General features: G+C 39.1%; 1 protein-coding gene across 1 annotated transcript; it reads left to right on the forward strand.

Moving 5' to 3' along the window:
- On the forward strand, positions 1 to 27,582 carry arhgef10lb (Rho guanine nucleotide exchange factor (GEF) 10-like b). The gene is given in 20 exon segments (XM_053317430.1): positions 1 to 106; positions 925 to 1,028; positions 3,481 to 3,558; positions 4,175 to 4,354; positions 6,528 to 6,644; positions 8,036 to 8,128; positions 12,626 to 12,796; positions 12,991 to 13,148; positions 14,648 to 14,817; positions 16,995 to 17,110; positions 17,657 to 17,784; positions 17,918 to 18,018; positions 19,018 to 19,139; positions 21,124 to 21,210; positions 23,136 to 23,356; positions 23,461 to 23,615; positions 23,704 to 23,846; positions 25,682 to 25,858; positions 26,491 to 26,602; positions 26,996 to 27,582. Coding segments are annotated over 20 exon segments (3,117 nt in total). The 5' UTR covers positions 1 to 9.
- Positions 27,583 to 27,939: the final 357 nt, after the last annotated feature.

A 27,939-nucleotide genomic window follows, 5' to 3' on the forward strand; every position in this document is an offset into this window, starting at 1 on the left:
CAGCAGTTGATGAAAACAGCGAGGAATGGTACCAGGGACGGTTTAGAAGAGACAAAGTTATCCATGATGCGTAAAGTGTCTTTCCTGCAGAGAAAAGACTTCACAGGTACATCATCTGTCACTTAATATGTTTGTGAAAGTAGTCTGGTTCATTACTTCTATGCAGACACAAGGCTTCATTCCTCATGCACAATGCTGTGATGCAACTTTTTCCTTGATTATATGCACATGATTAAAACTACTCCTGACCGTGCATATAAACAACTCACAGTGGTGGACAGTGAGTCATGAGTGCAATATCAGCATATTTAGTTCAGACATCGTTGATCTACTTCTGCTCAGTGTGGCTGCAGTACAGCTTATGGTGATGAATGAATGGTGATTTGTATCAGCTTCACAAAAATAAAAGAATGATGCATTTTATGTCCATTTATGTAAACTATGGATCACATTAGGAAAGGTGCAGCTAAAAGAAATGTGTATATGATGTTTTTACAGCTCTCAAATGTAAATATTGATCAAAAAGGATCATTTCAATTTGATTAAAGATCCCCTCCATCTAAAAATACTCAACACGTGTCAAACTGAGATTTAAGGTGAGCTCACAGAAACGTTCCTCCTTCAGCAGCAAACTCTGCACATGCATCATTCTGCACAGAGAAGAGAACAACATCCAACTGCAGGAACAAGAAGAGCAGTACATAGTTGAGTGGAGGGGACTTTAATGCTTGCAGTGAAAATCTGAGATATTTAGCAAAATGTTACATGTGCTGCAAAGATCCCAAATGCTGCATGTAAAAGAAATGACAGTAAATGTACAGATATGAAAATAATAAATGAGTTGCAATTAAAGCTGCAGGTACAGTACCAGTGCTGCCTGTTTGCTCTTGTTTGTGAATAAAGTGTTTGTTATTGATTTTCCAGGTGAAGGAAAGGACGATGCAGGTTACATGGATGTGTCTGTGTGTGAGATAAAACACCCTCCACCACAACTCTGCCCCGTGCCAGAGGGGCTCAGCAGTCAGCAGGTGTGTGTGTGGATATGAGTGTATGTACAGATGAAGCCATTTCAAAGTTCCCGTGTTTCCTTGATGGCTCCTTGACTGGTCCTTGACCGGTCCTTGGCTGGCCGATAATGGAAGCAGGGGGGAAATGCGATCCCCCCGCGATGACGTGGTCAATGAGGCCCCGACTGGAAACGCCCCTAAGCTGCCCGAGTGAAAACCAGCTGCAATGCCTCATTTAACCACGGGGAGGAGCAGTGTGTTTAGACCGGTTTAGACCCACTGCTCATAGAAAAGACTAGGCTGTCCAACGATTAAAAAAATTGGATTTATCACATTACAACCCTGTGATTAAACCTGATTAAAATACAAGGCTAAATGTTATATGCACTAATATTACTTGTATTTACTTCTATTCTTCTGTATAAAGTCGCCTAATGAAGGGTACAATATAGTTAATCCATTAGAAAGTACGGATGCCTTACATCTGACAGGACACCGTCCGTCACAGGAAACACTCGCGGACACTTAATAATTCCTCTGACTGATCACTGATCACTGATCACTGTCAAACCAAGAAATAGCCCATGAGACAAACCCAGTCTAGTGATTTAAAACAGGATGCGCTATTTAATACGTAGTGTTAATATTATATGGGTTCCCAATCCGACCATTTTTTGTGTATTATTTTATCATTATTAAGGCAAAATAACTCAATTTATGTCCATCAACATTATAATGAATAGGCTATAGGCTTAATATTAGTTTTCATCCAGCGTGCTGCGTGGACTTCATTACATCTGCTGCACCACTGCTACCACAATTATGAAATGCTAAGTTTATACAGCCTGTGACTGTGACCCTCATAAAAATAATATTTTACAAATCTGCATTATATAAACTAACGAAATTCGTTAAAGCAAGTCATTTGGCGACTTCTAAGTCATTCAGTTAAACTAAGTCTGTTCTATAGCTGCGCCGCTGGAGAGGCTGCGAGCATGAATGATATCAGTGCGTCTTTTTTACACAAGTATCTGTAGTAGGCTACTGCATGACTCAGGCATGACTCAGAAGAACATGCTTGTACTTTTTAATCATAGTGCGTTGTGTTAATTGATCGGCTGTGTTGTGTGTTATCGGCGCAGCACGCGTTGTGTTTTCGCGCAACGTATGTGTCGGAGGCAACTGTGCTTGAGTACACTTGGGTTTTGAGGTAATGTGAGTGCGGGCCAGCGGGGGACGGGGGGCATTCGCTTTGAAAGACAATGGGACAGCACTGTAACCATCCCCCTCAACCCATCACCTTCGTGCTGGACACCTCCCCCACTGAAAATCAAGATCAAGACACTGTTTGTGCCCCCACTATATCCAGCACATATGCTACTGTATGTGTGGTTGAGTTTTCATTTTTACATCTTTTCTAAGTGAGTGAGGGGTGTAGTTGTAGATGTGTGTAGTGCCCCCACTCTGTCCAGCACGTATGTGTGGTTGAGTTTTCAGTTTTACACCAATAGTTAATTAACTAGTTAGTTACTGTAATAATAATAACGAATCTGAATTTAAACTCAATTTGTCTGACTTATATTTATCTTTTTCATATAATTAATGCTCATTAAACTCTGTCTGGCCCATATCTGTCGCGGCATCTGAGCGCTCTTTCTCAGCCTTGCACAGGCTGAAAACCTGGCTGCACTGCACCATGACGCAGGAGAGATTTGACTATTATGAAAGCTCACAGTCACCCCTCTCAGAAAATCGTTCCGACGTCCAGGAACACTATTCTGATCTCTGTGCGTGATTTGTGTGACCATGGAACCAAATGGCCCATTAAGCCCAAACAAAAGGTTGAGCAATGATAATGCTAATAAGGTCGCTGGGCTTACCTGGCTTAACGCATGCACTGAATAGACCGGGGTTGGCTGGCACATATGTGCTGTATAAAATCAAATACAGTCCTGTGGTCCGTTTTCGTCATTTCGTATTATTTACCTGAGCCTAAAATTAAAATATGAAAAGACTTTTTTTTCGTTTTTTGTATTGGATTCAAAACAAATAACAAAATAATCAGTAGTCAGTAGGTTATTTAATTTTTTGATTTGATTCGATGAATCTGGATGACCTGACAGTAACAATTCCTAAAACATCAGAATGTGGGCTAGTTTGTGACAGAAGCGCCATCTTCTGGTCAAACCCTGTATTACAATGAATAGGTGGGTTTACAGGAAAAGATAGACACGCCCAGGAGAAGGAGGGGGTCTCTCCAGCTGCTGGAACTCAGCTGGAACTTGGCTGGGAGTCAGCTGCCATTCAGCTGGCATTCAGCTTGGAGGGGAACTTTGAAGTGGCTACTACTGTATGTGGAGATAGTCTTAATGGATAGCTTATATTTTTTTGAAACTAGACGACCTGTGCTGTGCTGAAAGTCAGTAATAAATAAGTAATTCAAGATGTGTGATGTAAGGTGACTCTGCTTCAGATTGTCAGACGCCTCATCCTTGGCTCCATTGTGCAGAGTGAGAGCAGCTACCTGGACTCTCTCAAGAGAATCCTGCAGGTGAGCTTCATGTCTCTTCATGTCTCTTCATGTGTCTTCATGTCATGTGTGGAAAGACTTTCTTTTAACAGGACAACATAGAACCAGAACATGATGTCTTGTTTTTGTGTTTTTTACCATCATTTCCATCAGTGATAATAAGTGTAAGTAGACAATATAGTGTTAAGTAGAGTGCAGATATCTGCCAGGTGTGTGTATGGGCATGTGTAGTCTCTGTGTATGGGCATGTGTAGTCTCTGTTAGACATAGAATAGTGTGATGGTATTTTAACTTAGCATCCTCCTAGGTTCACCTGACTGTATACATTTAATAAAGTAACACACACACACACACACACACACACACACACGCACACACACACAGCTACATGGACACAGACACACACACACACACACACACACACACACACACACACACGCACACACACAGCTACATGGACACAGACACACACACACACACACACACACACACACACAGCTACATGGACACAGAGACACACTGACACACACACCGGGACACAGACACACATACACACAGACACAACCCCTTCACACACACACACACACACACACACACCTACATCCTGCTAAACTGATCTTTTTGTATAACCTGTCAGGAGTACCATAGACCTTTGCAGGAGTCACAGAACTGGATCTTAAACCCCAAGAAGGTGCATCAGATATTTTACCGTCTGCAGGAGATCTATCAGTGTCACTCCATGTTCCAGATCGCTCTGGCATCACGCGTGGCTGAGTGGGATCACAGCGAGAAGATCGGAGACCTGTTTGTGGCCTCGGTCAGTCACACACACACACACACACACACACACACAGACACAGACACAGACACAGACACACACACACACACACACACACAGACACAGACACAGACACAGACACAGACACACACACACACACAGAGTATATTATGAATGTGTTTTCATATTAAGTGTTTTCCTTTGCACACTTGGCTGAATGGAGGATTTTTGTGCTTTAGAAATAATTGTAATAGGGGCAAATAGGTAGTGTACAGTAAATATGTGAGATATCAATTAGAATTTGTATGCATTGTAGGTAGGAATGATGTGGTATAAAGTGTAAAGATTAGGTATATGTGGCTGATGGTGTCCTATGTGTGACGTGTATTATGTCTACATCTCTCCAAACTTGAATTACTACTTCATTCAATTCTGTGAGATACTCTTTTTTTAAATAATATTTTATTTTAAATGAAGCTTATTTATCTTCACTAATCCTCTGGCTAGTGTCATGGTATCACATCATCTATGAATTATAGGTTATATATTTTTTCCTGGTCTTGACATTATTAAACACACTCTTTAACCTCAGCATCAACCAGACACTGAAGTATTTGACAGCAGTTGCTCTGCTCGTGTTGTTTATTACTACTCACTGACTTACAGTTACTCTAACTGAACCTCACTGTTTTTATATATTTTGGGACTCTGCTGCTCACATTGCTATGCCTTCAGTGCTTTAACAGAGTGCAGTGTTGTGACTATAACAGCTGTCATTCCAGCAGCAAACATCTGGATTTACAGCTGACAGCTATTATTCAGAATGCTGAGATTACTGATCTTGATCCTGTTGCTGACTGTAGATTTTTATTCTACTTACATTTCAGGCTGCAGATTGTTCATCATTACATCATCATTACAGCTTATCTTTTGTTGATCCTGCTGAATTAATAACTACTACAAGACTTAAGTTGAGGACACACAATAGCTGAATATCTGTACATATGTAACATATTATATGCAGGGTTGGGAAATTTAATTTGGAAATGTAATAGATTACAGTTTACTAGTTACTCTATTTAAAATGTAATAAGTAATGTAACTATTTCAATGACTTCATCAAAGTCATGTAACTTATTACATTTGATGATTTTTCTAATTTGAGTGAAACTCATTAAGCACCAAAATCTAAGTTGAGCTGTTTTTCATGGATACTGACATGATTTATAAGAGAGATCATTTCTTATAAAGAAGATGTATCTCTCATTTAAAATGTATTCATTAGTTCATGTAGATTTTGGAATATAAAATAAAGATATTTGATGAGAAAAGTCAAAAGTGTGACATGAGCTTAATTGTTACTGTGACTCCATTTAAGCTCCAAATAAACCCACGTCATGATTTATTTACTAAATATAAAAATATATTGATTTCAAAAAATTAAAAACAGCAATATATGTATTCAGTAACATGATAAATATAAAAAATGAGGAAAATCTTAAATCTTAAAGGTGACTTCAGATGGAACCTCCTTTATAATCATCAACATCTTCATCAGTAAGTGTCATTTAATGACACATTGTTTCTCAGTAACTGGAACACATACACTTACATCTAGTCTGTAATTAAATTATATAACTTCTCACACAGTGATGGAAGCAAATGAACCACAGATCAGGCATCTGGGATAATGACAAAATATTTCTTCCTCCTCTTTGGTGCACCTCTAGTTGGTGGTGGTCTATGTGACCACTATCACTCACCATGCCTAAGACTGGCCCTGTATTTAAGTCTGAAACTGGATGAGAAGTCCAGCAGACAGTCATGTACATTCTTTATGTGGTTAGTCAAATAGCTTCAGTTATCACCTTTTGTTCAGACCCTTAAAGGCCAGTTCTACTCTTGTATTTCAACTTAAACTTTTTAAAACTACAAATTGTTGTGTTGTTTTATGGCTGCATCATTCTATCAGATAACTTTATTTTAAATGTGTTGTGCTTCATTTTAGAGCCATTTCCTCAAACTTCAGTGTGACAGATTTGTTAAGTTTTGTAATCTCTGTTAGAATGTATAAAATGTATAAAACTAGCAGATGACATTCTGCAGAGGTAGCACTCAGTGTGTCAGTGTGTGTGTGTGAAATGAAATGTTGACTAGTAGCTGTGCATATGTGTGATAAAAATCAGTCTATTGATCGTCTTTTCCTTCCCAGTTTTCCAAGTCCATGGTGCTGAATGTGTACAGTGATTACATCAACAACTTCACTAACGCCATGGCGCTCATCAAGAAGGCCTGCGTGTCTAAACCTGCTTTCCTGGACTTTCTGAAGGTGCTCTCTTTAGTTTTTAACCATTTCAAACCTGTCATGTTTTTCCCTTTCAGACTAGACGGGTTTCAGTCAACTTTCTCAGTTGTCTGACAGAACTGATACACCTCCATTTAACTTTGACCAACACACTAGCTGTATAACATCTCATCACAATTTCCCAGAACTTGAAGTGACAGCAGCAAATTCTCACAAACTGCAACCAGAGAATGATTACAAGAAACAACTGTTAAATTAGATTAGATAGATTAGATTTCTTTATTTGTACCCGCAGGTAAATTTGGCTTGCAGTGAGAGACATTCATACAAAACAATACAAGAAATGAAAACAGTAAAATAGCCACACAACTCATCATCATCCCCATCATCATTCCATGCTGCGTCATAAAGTGCATTATAAGGTGGCTACCCTAAAAGTGCATGCATAAAGTGCATAAGTGCGCTCATCGTCATATCATCAACGCCACAAACATCGTCAACATCATCATCATCATCATCATCATCATCATCATCATCATCAACTTCACAGCTCCCCAACCATCATCAAGGGATCACTAGTTCTTATTAAGATGTATGATGGCTGCAGGGACAAAGCTAGACCTGTGCCTTTTAGTTTTGGTCCTAGGTACGGTGTACCTGCGGCCAGATGGGAGGAGCAGGAAGTCACTATAGAGGGGGTGAGACCTGTCCCCTAAGATGGAACCAGTGAGCCGCTGCAGCTGTTTTATATACAGGGCTTCTGGGCTAGGCTGAGTCTCACCGATCGTCCTGCTAGCCCATTTGACGACCTGGCTCTGTTAGACACTAGAATTGTTTAGCAACTAATTGATGAATCAGCCGATCATTTAGCACTATTGCTGCCTGTTTACACAACACAGCTGATGGCGACAAGGTGTTAAAGCAGGGGTGTCAAATATATGGCCTGCAGGCCAGATTCGGCCCTCCAAGGGGTCCAATCCGGCCCACTAGATAACTTTGCAAAGTATGAACATAGCAGAAAAGTAGGCCTAATTCCAATTTTTCAATAAAATGCACCTTAATGCTATTCTCACCTATTTTCAGTTGAGGCTTCTCTACTGGTGGAAAACTTGAAATAATTGACTTGAAACATGATTCAGATTTGAAGAACACATTTTTCCTTGCTCACTTGAGATCAAATTGGGCTGCATGTGATCTCTGAAGTAAAATGAGTTTGACAAAGTGTGTCAAAGCTGTGTTCCTTTTTGGGCAACTTTTTAGAATTCTATTACATTGCTTTTAGGATGTGGGAATATGTGTATCGAGGATTTTATCATTCATCACAACTTTGTGAATTCTGTTTTTGATTTGATGAATAGCACATGTTTTCATGGCATAGAACACTAAGTCTCTCTTCTCTGTGTGGCTTTGTTTAGAAGAAGCAGGCGTCCAGTCCAGACAGGATCACACTGTACGGTCTGATGGTGAAACCTATTCAACGCTTTCCTCAGTTCATTCTGCTGCTGCAGGTGAGTGAGTGTTAAACTGTAGTTTTAGACCATAGCTGAAAATAAAAATGTCTGAATTCAGCTACATCACAGAGAACATGATAAAACTGAAGCATCATGAAGCAGCCACACATTAAACTCCAGTCATTATAAAGCAGCTGAAACCAAATTATTTCTAACCTACATGTCTCTCCACCTGTAAACCCTCCAGGCTGCAGTAGTTATCTGATATCAAGCTGCAGTTCTGCATTTTCAAATAGAAAATGCAAATGTTGCAATAAGAGGCAGTAAAGTGGTGAAACTCAGCACCACCAATGGAACATTTGGTTTCATTTTGAGGCTTTAATTGTTGCACTGAAACTGTCTGTCGGACTTTCTGACTAGAGGAAGTGAAAGATCTCATGCAGTGTGTTATGAGTCCTAGACGTTAAAAATGACTCCATAAAACCTGCTTCTATATAACAACTGAAATGATGTATTACTCTCTCATTAAGATATAACATAGATTGTTACAGAAAGGATAAAACTAGTTATTGTTAGTTGTTGTTGGTTGTATCTGAACCAGCTGTTGGTGCTCAGCTGATGTCTTTCTTTACATCTGGGTAACATATAAACATCAAATAGGGGAAATGATTGTTCTGGTTCTGTGACCCCACACCTTTTCTCTGTTAGTTAAGACAGGACTGAGGTGGAAGGACTGATAACCCTTAGCAAAAAGTAGTATACTTGAAGTTCATTTTATTAAGTATAAGTATAGCAAGTATACTACGGACCATGTACCTGCAGTGTACTAAAAAGTATACTAATTTAATACCTCTTCGGACTAAATTGGAACATTTTTAAGTTTACTTTATAAGGTCATTTTAAGTTTACAAAAGTACACTTTCAAGTTTTCAACAAGTACACTCATCTATATACTGCTAGTGTACTAGGTTTATACTTCTAATCCACATTTTAGTTTATTGAAGTATACTTAAAGTATAGCACAAGTACACTCTTCTTCCATTGTACTAGTTCTATACTATATAAGTTTATAACAGGGGTAATACCTCAAAGCTAATGTGTTTTTATTCTGCTAAATGAAATGTAAGCACGAGTCAATGACTTGACCTTATTCTGTACTTGGATCAAGATATACTAAGTATTAGTACTTTGTGGCAGAAAGAAGTAAAAAGTATACTAAAGTACAAGTATAAGCTTTAGTATTAAAGTAGAAGTGTAAGTCTTAGTATTAATGTACTTAGTCTTAGACTTTTCTTTAGACTTGTCAGTATAAGCCAAGTATACTTCACTATACTATTCTTAAGTATATGAAATATAGTATATGAAAAGTATACTGCCTCAGTTTTAGTATAAAATAAGTATACTCATAGTACACTTGAGATACTGTTGCTTCATTGACTCTCCTAGAAACTAAAGAGCAAAAGTGAACTGAAACTCAGAGCAACAGTTGTCTTTCTTTGTGTTATTAATATGCAGATCAGGAGTTATATTTATGTCATTCAGACACAGTTGGATTTATGATGCTTTATATATTAAGAAGATTATGTGTGATTGTTTAGACTTTGTCCTCAGTCAGGAGCAGCTGCTGTCTTTTGTGTTTTTTCTTCTTGTTCCCAGCCTGCTCTTCATCACTCAGCCTTGTGTCTTGCCACCTGTTCCTTGTTGTTTCATTAGTTCAGTTTGTGTTTGAGTTCAGGTTTTCACTTCAGTCTTTGTTGGATTCTTCTGTTCTGCTCTGTTTATCACTTCTGTTCTTCTTTGCCTACACGCAAGTTTAAATAAAGAAGTTGCTCTACCTACAGTCTCCTGGATTTGGGTTCACCTTGTTTACACCTGAATGTGTCTGATCCACAAGTGGACAGAGCTAAATACAAATGGAAACGACCACCAAGACACATTGTGATCTGGTCCCTCAAACCACTTACTGAGGTGATTTCTTAGCGTTCATAAATAAAGACAAAAAAGTAGAAAGAAGATATAATCATTTTGATAGAAAGAAAGAAAATTAACTGAATAAAAAAGGTATAAGTGACAAACATAACATTCTGAATATAGATTCTGATAACAGATAAACTTCTTCTTTTTTATATATGTTAGATCAGTGGTCTCCAACCCTGCTCCTGGAGAGCTACTGCCCTGCATGTTTTAGGTATCTCCACCACTCTAACACACCTGATTCTAATTATGAACTCATTATCAAGCAGCTGAAGCTCATCAAGGGCTTGATAATGAGCTAATTATTAGAATCAGGTGTATTAGAGTGGTGGAGATACCAAAAACATTCATAATTAATATTTAGATTTAGATTTAACATTTAGAAATATATTCATTTTTTATGTATACACATTTTAACAATCATATATAACATGTTGTTTTACATGAATTTCTGTCTCAAATGAAAGAAAAATTAGCTAAATATTCCAAATATATTAGCTATAAAACTGTAACCGAAATATACAATGGACATCCTATATTCCTGACTACAAGCAGTCATCAGTGATGCTGGCTGTGGTCAGAGGTGAAACACACTGAACCTCAACCTGGTGTAAAGTTACTCTTTAAGAAAAGCAAGGCAGTTTTATTTATATAGAGCATTTCATACACAATGGAAACTCAATGTGCTTTACATAAAACAAACATTTAACAGTAAGAATTGGAAACAAAATACATAAAAACATGCAATTTAAGAGATAAAAATAAAACCCAATAATAGTAAAAACATGGAAACATTAAAACACCCCCCCCCCCCCCCCCCCCCACACACACACACACTAATAATAAAAACAAAGTACAGAAAAATAGAAAGAGAGAAATAAAATACTAGAATAGAGCATTAAACATAAGGTTGCAGCATAAAATAATAATTAGCTTTAAAATCATTAAAAGGACATAGAGTAAAAATGAAAGATTAAAATATAAAGTGCTTTAAAAGAGCTCAATCATAAGCTCAGGAGAAGAGAAATGTTTTTAACCTGGATTTAAAATGATTTCAGTTCTGCTGGTAGTTTGTTCCAGATGTGTAAAAGCTGCTTCATCATGTTTAGTTTGAACTCTGGGCTCAACTATCTGACCTGAGTCAGTAGATCTCAGAGCTCTGGGCTCAACTATCTGACCTGAGTCAGTAGATCTCAGAGCTCTGGGCTCAACTATCTGACCTGAGTCAGTAGATCTCAGAGCTCTGGGCTCAACTATCTGACCTGAGTCAGTAGATCCCAGAGCTCTACTGGGTTTATATTCTACTAACATGTCATTCATGTATTCTGGACCTAAACCATTCAGTGATTTGTAGACCAGTAGCAGAACTTTAAAATCTATTCTATAGCTGACTGGGAGCCAGTGTAAAGACTTTAGAACTGACTGGGAGCCAGTGTAAAGACTTTAGAAATGACTGGGAGCCAGTGTAAAGACTTTAGAACTGACTGGGAGCCAGTGTAAAGACTTTAGAACTGACTGGGAGCCAGTGTAAAGACTTTAGAAATGACTGGGAGCCAGTGTAAAGACTTTAGAACTGACTGGGAGCCAGTGTAAAGACTTTAGAGCTGACTGGGAGCCAGTGTAAAGACTTTAGAACTGACTGGGAGCCAGTGTAAAGACTTTAGAACTGACTGGGAGCCAGTGTAAAGACTTTAGAACTGACTGGGAGCCAGTGTAAAGACTTTAGAACTGACTGGGAGCCGGTGTAAAGACTTTAGAGCTGACTGGGAGCCAGTGTAAAGACTTTAGAACTGACTGGGAGCCAGTGTAAAGACTTTAGAACTGACTGGGAGCCAGTGTAAAGACTTTAGAACTGACTGGGAGCCAGTGTAAAGACTTTAGAACTGACTGGGAGCCAGTGTAAAGACTTTAGAGCTGACTGGGAGCCAGTGTAAAGACTTTAGAACTGACTGGGAGCCAGTGTAAAGACTTTAGAACTGACTGGGAGCCAGTGTAAAGACTTTAGAACTGACTGGGAGCCAGTGTAAAGACTTTAGAACTGACTGGGAACCAGTGTAAAGACTTTAGAACTGACTGGGAGCCAGTGTAAAGACTTTAGAACTGACTGGGAGCCAGTGTAAAGACTTTAGAACTGACTGGGAGCCAGTGTAAAGACTTTAGAACTGACTGGGAGCCAGTGTAAAGACTTTAGAACTGACTGGGAGCCAGTGTAAAGACTTTAGAACTGACTGGGAGCCAGTGTAAAGACTTTAGAACTGACTGGGAGCCAGTGTAAAGACTTTAGAACTGGAGTAATGTGTTCTGATCTCTTTGTTCTGGTTAAAACTGGAGCTACAGCGTTCTGAATGAGCTGCAGCTGTTTAATGCTTTTTTGTGGGAGTCCAGTCAGAAGACCGTTACAGTAGTCGAGTCTACTTGAGATGAAAGCATGAATCAACTTCTCGTGGTCTGTTTGAGACATAAAACCCTTCACTCTGGATATGTTCTTAAGCTGATAGAAAGAAAGAATAAGTGCTAACAATACCCTGAAGTCATAAATAATTTGAGACTTTTGTCTAACACTTGTTCTCCTTGTATCAGGACATGTTGAAGAGCACACCAAAGTCCCACACTGACCGTCTGCCTCTGCAGCTGGCTCTCACCGAGCTGGAGACGTTGGCTAAGAAACTGAATGAACAGAAGCGTCTGGCTGACCAGGAAGCTGAGATCCAGCTGCTGGCACACAGCGCAGGAGACCGCAACCTCAACAAGGTGACACACACACACACACACACACACACACACACACACACACACACACACACACACACACACACACACACACACACACACACACACACACAATGTACTCAGTGTGATGCTATGGTCTGAGATTGGTGAAGTGTCTTGATTCATGAAAGAATGAATAATTCAGTGCTTTCAGTGAGAACTCTTTGTGCTTGTAGTTGTTGAACTCTCAGCAGAGGCAGCTGATCCAGTGTGAGCTGCTGACTGAAGTCGTTTACGGTGAAAAAGGTCAAATTGTCAAGTCTAAGGAGAGGAAGGTGTTCCTCCTCAATGACACGGTGATCTGTGCTAATGTCAACCTCAAGTAAGTACCTCACACTGTCTGGACATGATCTCTTTTAACTCACACACTTCTCTTGTTTTTGATTATTTTATTGCTTTACTTTTTTTTTAACTTTTTATGTGTTCTACTTTTTTTTTTACATGATTTTGTTATTATCATTCTATTGTTTTATCTTCTTGATTTTATTTTTCTTCTTCTTCTTGTCTTCTTTGTCTTCTCTGTTTCGTATGTCTCTTAATCTTCTTTTTAACCTAGCTGTGTCCATCTTTTATTAAACTTAATCTCTTATTTTAATTTTCTTTTTTCTTTTTAATCTATTTTAACCTAGTTTTTACACTAACTTCAAATAAACCCTTTCTCTTTTCTCTTTTTTATTTATTTACTTATCTTTTTAATTTAATTTATTTATATTTTCTAAAGATTTTTATCATTCTTATTCTCTCGTGTGCATTGGTTTCAATTTTTTATTTTTATTTTGTTCTTTCTGTTTTTTATTCCTTTTCTTTGTGTCATCACTTGTTCTGTCTAATTATCAGCTTGTCAATCAACTAATTGTAAAGCACTTTGAGCTACACTAGCCTGTGTGAAAGTTGCTATATAAATAAAGTTTGATTGATTGATCTCCATTACAATTATAGTGGTTGTTGGACTTGATGTTGAAAGAGTGTAGTTGTAGCTTAAAGTGTGTATTTAAGGTTTGAGTTGACATTGAAAGGAACAGTTAAACATTTTAGCAAAATATTCTTGTTACCTGTGTTTCATAGAGTGGTGAAGTCAAGGTGTTATAACTGTGATAAAGTATTCTGAAGGAAGGAAGGAAAGAAAAGAAGACATGAAGGAAAAATGGAAGAAAGGGAGGAAGGAAGGAGCGAGGGACGAAAGGAAGAACGGACAGAATGAAGGAAGGATGAAAGACAGGAAGGAATGATGGATGGAAGGAAGGAAAAGAAGACAGGAAGGAAAAATGGAAGAAAGGGAGGAAAGAAGGAAGGAAGGAAGGAAGGAAGGAAGGAAGGAAGGAAGGAAGGGAGGAAGGAGCGAGGGAAGAAAGAACGGACAGAATGAAGGAAGGAAGAAAAGGAGGAATAACAGATGGAAGGACAGAAGGAAGAAAGGGAGGAAGGAAAGATGGAAGGAAGTAGGGAGAGAAGAAAGGAACTATGGACAGAAAGAAGGAAGGACGAAAGACAGGAAGGAATGATGGATGGAAAGAAGGAAGGAAGGAAGGAAAAGAACACAGGAAGGAAAGTGGGCCGGACTGGACCCCTCAGTGGCTCGGTTCTGGCCCACGGGCTGCATGTTAGACACCCCTGTCTTAAAGTCAAGCATTAATCTTCACCATCAAACTACAACTATTTCTTGAGTGAGTGACCTGCAGGTTCAGTGATATATGCACCACCTCCATCCAACTAGTCCAGATCTCAGCTGTTGTAGCTCTCAACAGAAGCCAGGTGGTGTTTTTGGGGTGTATGATTGTGACTAATAGAACAGCTGGAGTAATCAGCATCCACATCCATCATGTGTTTGTCCACCAGGGGTCCCCCAGACATCAGCAGCCTGGTCCCCGTTGGTCCTAAGTACTCAGTGAAGTGGTGCACTCCTCTGCTGCAGACGGAGGTGATGGAGGTGGGACAGGACAGTCTGCAGAGCAAAGACAGCGTAGTCACAGCCAGACGACGCAGCCCCGCCTTCAGCCCCGCCGGTACATCCACACACTCAACATCCAGCTGTTCAACACCTGCCACACACACACACACACACACACACACACACACACACACACACACACCACGAGCAATGTAGTAAATACAAAGCATGCATAATACTCACAGAGCTTATGCAATCAGTAAATGCAGATAAACAATATAATTGCAATGTCCCTGGACCAGCCCCCCCCCCCCTCTCTCTCTGGGTACATGTCAATTCCCTCATTTGATCATTCCTCACTCCTCAATCCTCACTTGACCCAGAAATCATTGTGATGCACCATCAGGCTGTTCCACTGTGCTTATTACTGCTGTGAGGAGTGAGGAGAGATCCCTGAGGATACACATCGCCATCCTGCACCCTTACTAGCCAACATACTCATATGTGATGTGACTGATCTGGATCATCACTGCAGTTTTATAAACAAATAACAGGTTCAACTCAAGTGTATTACTACAGATTTTAATATTTGATTTGTTGTTGTTTTTTTTAAATTCACGACCCAATTAAAAACCAGATGATCTGTGTTCAGAGCAGTCTGCTGTCTATCAGCAAGAAACACATTTAATCATTTATCTTCATTTCCATTAAGTTTCATATGCCATTCTAATTATAACATGGATTATTATGATTAATTTACCGTTAGGATATCAATAAATACAGATGAAAATAATGAATCAATAGAATAATGAATAAGTTAAGGGTTAATTTGCATTCAACTCCTGAGTAGAAGTGATTTGTACATGCTGTAAATACAGAATGCAGGTTTTCAGTCATGTGCAGGTGTTTATTAAATGGTTTAAAGGAACATACAGAAAGAAAACCTGTATCTTTATTATGATTTGGATATTGCATATATGTGTGGATACAAAATCCATCAAATGTAGCTACATCATGTTTCCTTGTTTCCTCTCTCCTTGAATCTTCAGTGGGAAAGACTAAAACACAAGGAATAAAAAAAAACATGCATTCACTTAAAGGAATTAGCATGCTCACTTTCTCTTTCCTCGTGTGTCTCTCTGCACTGTTGGCTGTCACAATGTTAAATCACCCTCATCTAAAACAACAACCAACCAAACAAAAAGGGGGCTCCTCAAGGGCCTAATGGTTCAGACACATGCCACATAACTGCAACAGCCACAGTTTGAATCCCGTCTATCAGACCTTTGCTGTGTGTATATTCCTCTTTCCACATGTTTCCTGTCATTGTGCACTGACTGTCAAGTAAAGGCAAAAAAGCCAAAAAATCATCTCCTAAAACAACAACCAATCACATGTAGCAGTTAGGGATTGATTTATATAATAGGGTTAGGTTTAGGGTTAGGGGTTATATTATTTCCAAGCTTAGCTGTTGTGTTTCCACACGTTTTCAAATTCCACACATGTTCCCAGACAGCAGGTACAGTATAAATTCATCCAACACGTACACCACCTGCAGCAGCAGCTGCTTCAAAATCCTGCTCACATCCTTTACATCCAGTCACACTACTCACAACATTATCCTCACTTCAGGTTTAAGCCTCAGCCTAAAAGTTTAGTTAGTTAGTCCACATGGTTTACTCAAATTTAAAGGGGTTATAACGTAAATGGATGTAAAATGTAAAATTTCTGCTTTTAATCCATTTTGAGAGAATTTATTAGAGGATTATGGCAAAAATGTCTAAGTGGTGTAACCATAAAAACTTTGTACCAAATAATTCAACTTGCTTAAAAACAGTAAATTCTCAATAAAACACCATATCAACTAGTTTGGCATGATCTTACATTATAACTTTTATATTAAATAAAGCTAATGGAATACTATTGTTCTAAATATTACATTTCATCTGGAGAATCGTGGAGACCAGGAAACATTTCCATGTTTTAAATGAAGTCATTATTAGTATAAGTCCACTTAAATACTCTGTAGCTGATACAATATTTAATATTTATCATTCTTTTGTGGTTACACCATTTGACATTTTCAGGAGCCTTCAGTCTTACTTTTGGTAAAAAATGGTGCAATGTCATGTCAAATGATATATCAGTATGTATCTTCTTAACTCTGCAGCACAGTGAGACTTCTTTAGTTCAGTCTTCTACCATTCTGTCCTTCCCTTGCCATCAGCTGTTCATTATATTTCATTAGGTTTGTATAGTGTGGTAGTAAACAGAGAATTGTTGGTGTTTCAGGTAAAGTGTTCCTGGGTCCTCCCAGATTGTACCAAGAGCTGGAGGAGCTGCAGCATGACCTGGCTGTGGTGGAGGAGGTGTCACTGCTGGTGGGAACACTCACTGGAACCTACCAGGTAACAATGATTACTGCTTAGAGAGAGAGAGAGGGGAGGGAGAGGTGGTCGAGCGAGCTAGAGAGAGAGAGAGAAGTGGTCGAGCTAGCTAGAAAATGAATGAAGACAGTGAGTAGCAGGGAGCAAAGCTGTGACTCTTATGAATAAAACATGACTTTTTGATTGCTACATATTAATACACAAATAAACACCACACCATCTTGCGGGAAGGTTACATGAGCAAAAATTAAATGTGACATGCATAAATAATGAAATGATGTAACAGTGGGGGTTGAATGCAGTGTACAATATAAAGTCCTGTTTGATGACATGTATGAAAGTGACAAGTACAGGGATTAAATAAGGGATGTAAATGTAAAGTCCAGTCTGATAACAGTACAGCAACAGCTTCTGTGTATGCTGGTGGAGGTTGTTTTGCATCTCAGTCTTTGTAATGTGATGTGTAAATGAAAATGAGTGATGTATAAATTCAATGTAGACTGGCTTAATCTTCAACAGATGATCTGATTGATTTATCTCTTCTTTCCTGTCTTGTCTGTGTGTCAGAATCTGAACAGCACAGTGTCTCAGGACTGGTGTCTTGCCCTGAACAGGCTCATCCGTCTGAAGGAGGAGGAGATCCAGAACGCCAACAAGTGTCGCCTGCGTCTGTCTGTCCCAGGAAAACCTGACAGGTGAGCGTCAGGACAGTGATTCTACAGCTTCAGCTGCAGAGTACTGGGTTACTGGATTAAGCAGACACACGTATAACTGATGTATTTTATCACGTTGACATGGTTTCATATCTACTTTATATTTGGCTCCCAGGTCTGGTCGTCCAGTGAGCGTCATGGTGGTCTTCAACACTCCTAGCCCCATCAGTAAGATCTCCTGGGTGAACCGGCTTCACATCGCCAAGATTGCTCTGAGTAAGTCCAGCGCAGTACACTTACCAAAACTTATTTTAGTATGTATGGTGGAAACCAGCAGCAGCATCTGATCTGCTCCAACCTGCATGTAAAATAATAATGTGCTGAATGTGCAGTGAGATGTATTTTTTAGGCCTTGTGGTTGAGAGGATGGATGGATGGATGGATGGATGGATGGATGGATAGATTAATGATAGATAGTTGGATAGATAGACAGATCCGTCACATAAAGCACTAACATTGTACTACTACTACATTATCCACTGTCCTACTGACTGCATATCATGGTCACTGTTCTTTAATAATCCAATTTATGGGAGCCTTATCATACATGTTTGTTTATGTCCTGTGACCGATTACACAGACTCTGTGGCCCAGGGGCCCCCTGACCTCCTGGTTCACTGGGCCTGTACTCATAGACCTGTTCAGTAATACTTGTATTGATCTGTAAAACAATTAAAAACCACCCCACTGAATTTGGTTGCTATAGACCTTGAGAGTAGTTTTTCTACCATACAGGCAATCTGGTTAAGTGCCCAGGGGCCCCTCAGCCTAAATGATGGGAGAAAAAATGTGTACGCTTTTTTTCATCAGGCTGTACAGAAATAAAGCTTGACCCATTGCTTGACCCATTGTCTTGAAGTTGATCATTACGGTCACTGTCAGAAACCTAGTATAAAACATATAATATATAATATATAAAGATTTACAAGGTTTCCACCTGACAGCAGTGTTATCTAATCAGACAAAGATAAAAGTTGTATGGGGGACATGAGCTTCAGTGCCCAGGGGCCCCTGGGGGTCCTAATGCAGAAAGGTAGAAGGTAGAAAACAGAAGACCAATATCATTCCAGCAGTTACTGGATCGCTAATGTTTAAAGTAAAAAACACACCACTACTTTAAATGAATTGTTGAGGATATTATTATAATGTTGAACACACTCCTCAGCATGGGATTGTATGACACTCTAATGATGTGTGTATGATATTACTGCACAGGGGAAGAAAACACTCCAGGGTGGGAATATGCTGAAGAAGATGAAAAGACTAAATCTCCACTCAGTTGTCCATTGTTGACTGGAAGACTTCCTGTTTTCTCCTCCAAAACACACACACTGAAGGTAAGAGCAGCTGCTGGTCTCTGATACTAACATTTAGAAAGGACACAATATATAGGGCTAAGTTTAGCAGTGACTGATCAAAAGGAAGAGCATTTGCAGATTTGCAGATCACTAAGCAGCCATCATTCTGAGCTGAACACATCTGTGAAGAAGTGATATTTGTGTCAGACTAAAGGCAGAGGAGGCTGCAGCATTTATGCAGAAAACAAACCATGAAAAGCATTAAAAGGTGATGAAACTGAAACCATCACAAATGTTGAAAATCTGTTTTCAGCATGGGACCATATCATGATATTTTGGCAGAGCTGTGGTCTCTGCTTTTAGATCTATTCCAGAAGCTGTGCCCATGTTAAATATAGTAATGCCTGAGGAGATATGAAAGACAGAAATAACCAATAAACCAACAAATAAATAACATGCTGAAATACTGAAATAAATGAGCTAATTCATTAATGAATGAATGAAAAGGAATACATAAAATAATATGAATAAATATAGAAATAAATGAGTAGCTATGATGAGTAGAGAAATATAGAAATGAAGGCTAGAATAAATACAGAATAACAAATATGGATTTAGTTATAAAATAATGAAAATATAAATAAATGCTGAAGTTCATACAGAAATAAATATTTCAATGCAGAGTTGAGTGAATAAATAAATATATGTTGGTCATCGATTGATTGAAAGTAATTATAAAAAAATGGTGTGTATTAATTTTCATATATTACTGAAGTGAGGTTATTACTACCTAATGAACACACACACACAAATGTAGACCAGAAACGTAGATTTGTATAAATACAACATATAAAAGAAATAGTTTTAATTACCTGCATTTTAGTTTTTTTCATTAAATTACTTATTTATTTAAACTTTCACTGTATTTGTATTCATATGTATACATTGTTTTACTAATTGTATTCATTAATCTATTTATTTATTAGAACATTATTTTTTATATATCAATAAAGATGGGGGGGGGGTTACTTGTTCAATAACAAGAATTTCATTAACAAATTTCAAATTTTTGAAAGAAAAATGATTCGAAAAACAAAACAAACAAGTGATCAAGTGATCCGGGGCCCTCCACAGAAAGCTGCAGGATATTCAGTTTTCCTCTATGAAGATGTGACATCATGCTTCTCTGTCTGTCAGGAACTATTTACTTCCTTTTATGATGGGTTTTAAGAGCGTATTTTATGCCTCCAGTGTTGGGGAGTAACTAGTTACATGTAACAGTTATGTAATTTAATGAAAAAATAAAGTGTAATGTGTTCCAGTTACTGAGAAACAATGTGTCATTAAATGACACTTACTGATGAAGATGTTGATGATTATAAAGGAGGTTCCATCTGAAGTCACCTTTAAGATTTAAGATTTTCCTCATTTTTTATATTTATCATGTTACTGAATACATATATTGCTGTTTTTAATTTTTTGAAATCAATATATTTTTATATTTAGTAAATAAATCATGACGTGGGTTTATTTGGAGCTTAAATGGAGTCACAGTAACAATTAAGCTCATGTCACACTTTTGACTTTTCTCATCAAATATCTTTATTTTATATTCCAAAATCTACATGAACTAATGAATACATTTTAAATGAGAGATACATCTTCTTTATAAGAAATGATCTCTCTTATAAATCATGTCAGTATCCATGAAAAACAGCTCAACTTAGATTTTGGTGCTTAATGGGAACATTTACCCTAACAGCTGGAAACAGAACATTAGAAAAGTCATCAAAAAGTAATCAAATGTAATAAGTTACATTAATTTGATGAAGTCATTAAAATAGTTACATTACTTATTACATTTTAAATAGAGTAACTAGTAATATGTAATCTATTACATTTTCAAAGTAACCTTCACAACTCTGCGTGTGGGAAAGTATCACCAGCATGTGTGTGTATAATAAGCTGTGTCCAGGAGTCCTGCAGTAAATGAAACATACCCCTCTCTGTCTCTGTTATGTAGCTGGAGGCAGCTCTTCACAGTCCTTCTCAGTCCAGCCTGCTTGGTTTCTGCACTGCCAGTACGTGTTTACCACAGGGTTACCTCTGGGTGAGTTCACTGACCTCAACTGTAGATAAATGTATATTTTATGTGATACAGGATTGTAACTTTTTTCAAAATATCAAGTTTAAATGAAGTAGAACAAATAGTCACATTGTCCAAATGAATAAAATAAAAGCAACCCATGTAACCTTAAACTACATTGTAAAATGACAGTGTTGTGTTCATTCACGATTTGCATTTTTAAAAGGGAGCACAGGGTTTTTTCACTATTTTCCTGCTTTTTGTGTTAACAAAGAACAGCTATTCTACTGATCGGTGAACTGTACAGCATGGCCTATTGCTCTAACAGAAGGATACAAAGCAAGTGAAGAAAAAGTGTAAACCAACAAAATATATATATATTTAAAAAAAAATAGAAAATAAAGAGCTATTACCAAGTAACACAACACATTTGACAAAACAAGGGGGACAAGAAACACAAATGCAAAGTTTAGTATATGTGCATGTGTGTGTATGTGTTTTAGTGTGGGTCTGTGTGGGATGTGGGGGTGGGGGGGCACAAGGTGCAACAGTGGACACACTTAAAAAAACAGCAACCCTAAACAGTTTCAGACTGGATTTCTTGTGAGCAATCCGTGTGACCCTGAGGAAGTGGTTTGCTCATCCAGGTCCAATTCACAATGTCCATCCTGCTGGTTTCTTTTTTAAATGTGATACTTAAACTGTTTCAGAGACTGATTTTCTGGTGGGCAACCACTAGACCCTGAGGAAGTGGTTTGCCCATGCTGGTCCAATCTCTTTTTTTCTTCCACAAGAAGCAAGCAAGAAAACAGACTGTGAATTTTGAAGTTACATTTTTTTAAAATTGTAGATTGAATATTTAATATTTTGCTGATTAACATCCACTAATTATAAAATGTGATATAACAGATAAAATGAATTTCAGTAAAATAAGTGAAAAATGAATAGATGGCCACACCTTTCAGTACCATACACTATATACAGTATGTACTAAGATGTCAGAAATACAGCAGGAAGAGAGGCCAGGAAATAAATCAGTAATAATATACTGTGAAGAGAGTAAAACAGGAGTGATGTGATCATGTCTCTTGCTTCTGGTTAAAAGCCTGGCAGCTGAGTTTGTACAGTGAAGTACATCTGTGTGTCATCAACATAACGATGAATAGAGACACAATGTCTATCAATGATGTGCCTTAGGCGAAGCAGGTATAAAGAAAATATTGGTAAATTGGTCCCAAAATTTACCCATGAGGTGCATTATACCTAATATAACAAATTGAAGCAGCATAGTGATATTCAAATACCCACAAAAAACATTTTAACATATATTTTGTGTACTAAAAGTAGCAGAACAATTAACACAGTAACAGAATTAGAACTTGGAAACTTTTGTTTGTTTCTCTCTTTAAACCTTGTCACATCCTGTTTGTAGGTCATGTTTTTTTTTGAAGTTGTTCTCCCTTTGTGTATTTTGTTAGTTTTACTTCCTGTGTTTCTCCTGCCTTAGTTGATTGCCTCATGTGTTTCACCTGTCTTGTTTCCCTCACCTGTGTCCTGTTAGTTATTACCCCATGTCTATATAGGTTTTGGTTTTCTGTTCAGTCTTTGTCTGAGCCTCTGTGTTAGTATGGTGTTTTGTCCTGTGGTTTGTACAGTGTTATTTTGCCCGTGTTGCCTGAGTTTTTATTTTTGAGTTCTTGGTTCTTGGTTTTGTAGTTTTTTGCCAGTGTTGCCTACGTTTTTATTTTGAGTTTTTGGTTCTTGGTTGGCCAATAAAGTGTCCTTTTGTTGAGACTGTCTGCTTTTTTGGGTCCACCTGCTACTCACCGTGACAAAACCTATTGGAACATTTCACTGAGATTGTCTCACTTTACCCCAAAGAAAGGTTTCTATCAGAATACAATCACACACAGCTTTACCTGCCTACTGCTTGAATCCATGGTGATCAGGTTGCAGGTGGAGGAGGCAGCTCCAACCACGGCCACGTAGAGATCTTCTCCCTGAACCGAGCCATCCCCCGGCCGGTCAAGAGTATCCCACTGAGGGCTCCGGTCCTGTGTGTGGAGTATGTGAAGGAGCCATGTCACATCACAGAGGAGAAGGAGGCTGAGAGAGCTCACAGTGCAGCCAAGATAGGAAACATCATCTGCGTTGGTCTGCAGGATGGCAGGTCAGTCATTTCTACCCACTCATCACCTCAAACTGTAGACATGAGCTTTAGAGGAGTTGAACTTTGGACTGAGCCATGCTAGCTGTTTCACCTTTTCTTCCCAGCATCCATGTGTACAGCACTGTGGACACATCTGTTCAGTGCCTGCTGATCTTGGCGATAGACAGCTGTCCAGTTCTCTGCATCAAACATTCACTGTCCTTCCTCTTTGCTGGACTGGCCAACGGTAAAGTAGCGGTGTACCACACAAAGACTGGAGGTGAGTGCTCACTAAGGGACACTCAGACACTGTGCTGGTTTTTAGAGTTGTGAACAGATGGTAAACCATGTGCTGTGTCTCCTTTCAGAGAGACTGTGGGACATGAACTCATGTAGGTTGGTGTCTCTGGGATCTGATCCGGTCTTCAGTCTATTGACTCTTGAAGACACTGTATGGGCCAGCTGTGCAAACCAAGTCACAGTCATCCAAGGATCCAGCCTCCTCAGCCAGGTACAAGATGGCTTTTTTGAGATAAAGTCGCTGTGATGTTCATGAAATTGTGAGATCATTGCTCTCATATTGTGGACATCATATATATTTTAATAAAATAATTCTCTGCTAGACACGCTGGGATTAACTTGCTCTGTTGATGAATTCTGATTGGTTCATGTAGACATTTTTAGGTCTTTTACTTTCAAAGAACAAACCAGTGTTCCACATTAATAATAATTCATTAGTTATTATAAATAATTTAATGACTCAGTCTAAAGATCCTGTGTAATGCACCATGTTGGTTTGGAATCACATTAACATACAACGTCGTGCGCCAGAAACTCATTGCTGCTGGCTGACAGCACACCACTGCTGCCCCACTTTTCACAGAGGCTGAAAATGTGTTTAGCTTCACTAAAATGAATTCAGATCATTTTTCAAGTCTAATATTTCATATGCCAGTCCCTGTGTATATGTCCTTTCATCACTTTGAATGTGGGTAAACAAGTTGTACACTGTCTATAGTACATTTCCCCTTCTGCTGCTATAGAATAGAATAGAATAGATAAAGCTTTACTGTCTACTAAGGTGGAAATTTGTCCTTCCTAAGCACTAGACAACATAAAATCAGACATACAGCATAAAAGGTCCCATTCAATATTAAAAACAGTTCATATGTGTAGCTTGGATCTTCTTAGATACTCTGCTGTGTTCAGGATGCTGTCTTGGAATGAAGGATTTCTTTAAAAAAATGTTAGTAGCCAGAGTGACTATATAGCGTCTTCCAGAGCTCTAAGACTCAAACTGGCCGTATAGAAGATGGAAACTGTCCTTTAACATGCTTCTCACTTCCCTCCTTGTCCTTTCAGTGAAGCATGATGACGAGGCCTTTTGAGGTTAGCCAACAATTTTGCTGGCCACTGACATGATCCTGGACAGTTCTATCATTGATGAAATATATTCTCACTTTACCTTAGCTACAAGTCATAAGCTGTCTGTTGTAATTCAGTCACAGTGCTGTCACTCTGATGACACTCATGTTGGGCATCAGGTGTACATGGGAGATGTATGTGCTTCGCTGAGTCCTCAGTTTGACTGACAGATGAGTGTGTGTGTCTGGAGCCAACAGCAGCCAGAGGCACCGCAGCTCCTCATCCTCTTCCTCCACACTGATGACTGTAGCTCAGTCTCTGTAAGGAAGGCTGGAGAATTTAATTGAATTGAGGAATTTGTTATTTTATTCAGTCACTGGTGAACATGTGAATGTTTTAACTTGTGCTTTATGTGACCTCTGTACTGCTCTAAGGCTTTGTGAAACTGAAATATGAATATGCCCTTAAACAGAAAATGTGCTCAGTGGATGAATTCATAAAAAGAATAAAAACCACAGCAAGACTGAGGCGGTGAGAATTTACATTGTAGTATGTGGAACAAACAGTGTTAGACTGGCACTGATTACAGTATTTGCATATGTAGTAGGTTAATATTTGCCATTTTATTTATTTATTTTTTTGTCCATTGTGCTATTTCAAGCACAATGGATATGATGCATTTTGATGAGTATTTATTCTATTCAAATCCAATTCAACAGTAATCTGACAAAAGACTGCACACAACAAAAGCACAGCTGCATTCAATTACACGGAGCAATGCGTTCTTGTATTTAAAATAATTCCATCCACTGAACATTTGACTATTTGTTAAATCCAAACACTTGAGGAGCATTGTGAGGAAACACTCGTCCCATCCTAGCAGGTCTGGGGTTAGGGAGAGATTTATTATATTTGACGCTGAGCTACTGCTGACAGATTACCCACACACTGACTATCTGTGCCTCTCTCCCTGAACTGTAGAGCTTTGAAGCCCACTCTGATCCAGGCTGCAAGGTCAGCCATATGGTTCATTCAGGTGGGGGGGTTTGGATGGCTTTCACCCAGGGGTCCTCCATTCACCTGTTTCACACGGAGACCTTGGAACCGCTGCAGGAAATCAACATCTCCACCCGCACCGCCCATCTGACACCAGGCAAGGTCTAACAGCATGTTAACACCCAGCAGAGTGTAGATTCTTTTATTAAAGTCATTGTCAAAGACATGCTCAGTCAGACAGTTACCATCATAAACACACAAGGTAATCATATAATTAAGTAAATGGTAAATGGACTGTACTTATATAGAGCTTTTCTAGTCTTTTTGACCACTCAAAGTGCTTTTACACTACATGTCACATTCACCCATTCACACACATTCATACACTGATGACAGGAGCTACCACGCAGCGTGCCAACCTGCTCATCAGGAGGAAACTAACCATTCATACACCATTGGTGCAGTCATCGGGAGCAATTTGGAATTCTTGCCCAAGGACACATTGACATGTGGACTTGAGGAGCTGGGAATCAAACCGCTCTATCTCCTGAACCACAGCCCCATTATTCAGTCATGATTCCTGACCACATTCAGTGAGTGAGGAAGATTTAGACTTCTAAGATTCAACAGATTTCCTGAGCTGCTTAGCGGTGTACATTTCCAGGACATTTCCATGGACTATGTGGCTTCTGTATCAGGTTTATAATGCTGTAAAACATGGACTGTATTAGCTTGCGAGAGCAGCAATGATGGTCATTGTTAATGATTAAATGTCTGTATGTATTCCAGGTCAGGTTTGTGTCTCCAGTTTGCTGACCTGCCAGGGTCTGCTGTGGGTGGGGACCAGCCAGGGCATCATCCTCACCTTCCCTGTACCCACCCTAGAGGGTATCCCCAAGATCACAGGTCAGACTTTGTTTCACTTTAGAGTGTGAATGTAGTGTGAATTGAAGTCCTATAAATATAGCTCTGGATGTTCTACTGCCTGATGTTAAAACCTTCTGCTAGTGAGAAGAGTCAATTTAATCATTTTTTAGCATTTATGATGAACCTAAATGCATAAATCAAGCTATAATATGAGTTTCAAAGACAGGCCTCATTTTAGACCTGCTAGTTGATCTGATATAAAAGTCATAAAAGTAATGTACTTAGAACTTGATCAGTTGCCAAAACATGAGAGGCACACAACTATACTATATATTATCCTGTCGATCTTGGTATAATTGCACAGATTATTTGCTTTGTCTGGTGTTGCTATGTGAGACAGCATGGAATCATTTAGAACTGTTCTTCACTCAGGTAAAGGGATGACGTCTCTGAATGCTCACTGTGGTCCAGTTGACTTCCTGGTGTCAACTTCCTGCACTCTGGCCTCTGATGTGCTCAGACGGGACTCCATATTCAACGGAGGTGAGGAGGGCACTAACGGAGAAGAACGAAGTGGGACGGGAGGAGATAAAGAAACACAGAGAATACAGCAGTTCAACTCCTCCCATGGCTCAGAGGCTTTTTTACCAAAGGAGGAGAAGCCCAAGCGTCTCCTGCTACAGTACCGCCTTCGCTCCACCTGCCAACTGCCCGGGAAGCTGCTGACAGCCCAGTCAGATGAGGGCAACCCAAGAGCCGCCACAGATTCTCTAGAGCACAGCCCAGAGGACGGCTCCATCTACGAAGTGAACGAGGACCCTGACGTGTGGGTGAGGGGACGGCCTGTGGAGGTGGGGAAGGAGGGGGATTCCAGGCGCAGCAAAGTCACCTCAACAGCTATCTTCTCTGGAGGCAGAGGACACCGCAGGATAGGACAGACAGCCTCAGCAGATACCAGCTCAGACCCCAGTGAAAACACTCTGCTAGTATGGCAGCTGCCTTTAACTCTCAGCCAATGAGAGGTGAGCATGTCGCCGGACTGGCTCAACAATCAGTTTCTTCAGTTACTGGTCAACTCTGACACCAGCTGACTTCAAATAGACTTAACATCACATCTGGTCTCAAAGAAGGCAAGGACATGTTACACAACTGTTTCAGAATTCTGGTTATACATGTAGTATAAAAGCCCATATATCATATTTGCATTTGAATTTTCCTCACATGAATGATTTTAATTACTTTATCTCAGTAGATGAAGCTAGACTTAAGTGTCCTGATGTCTGTCAACTTGTATGTCATACTTTGTTTGTATATATTGTACATTTTCCCCCACTGTTGTCTGTGTAAATTACCTTATACAGCAGTGATTTATATAG

The sequence above is a fragment of the Scomber japonicus genome, chromosome 4 (assembly GCF_027409825.1).
Source record: "Scomber japonicus isolate fScoJap1 chromosome 4, fScoJap1.pri, whole genome shotgun sequence".
NCBI classification, from domain to species: domain Eukaryota; kingdom Metazoa; phylum Chordata; class Actinopteri; order Scombriformes; family Scombridae; genus Scomber; species Scomber japonicus.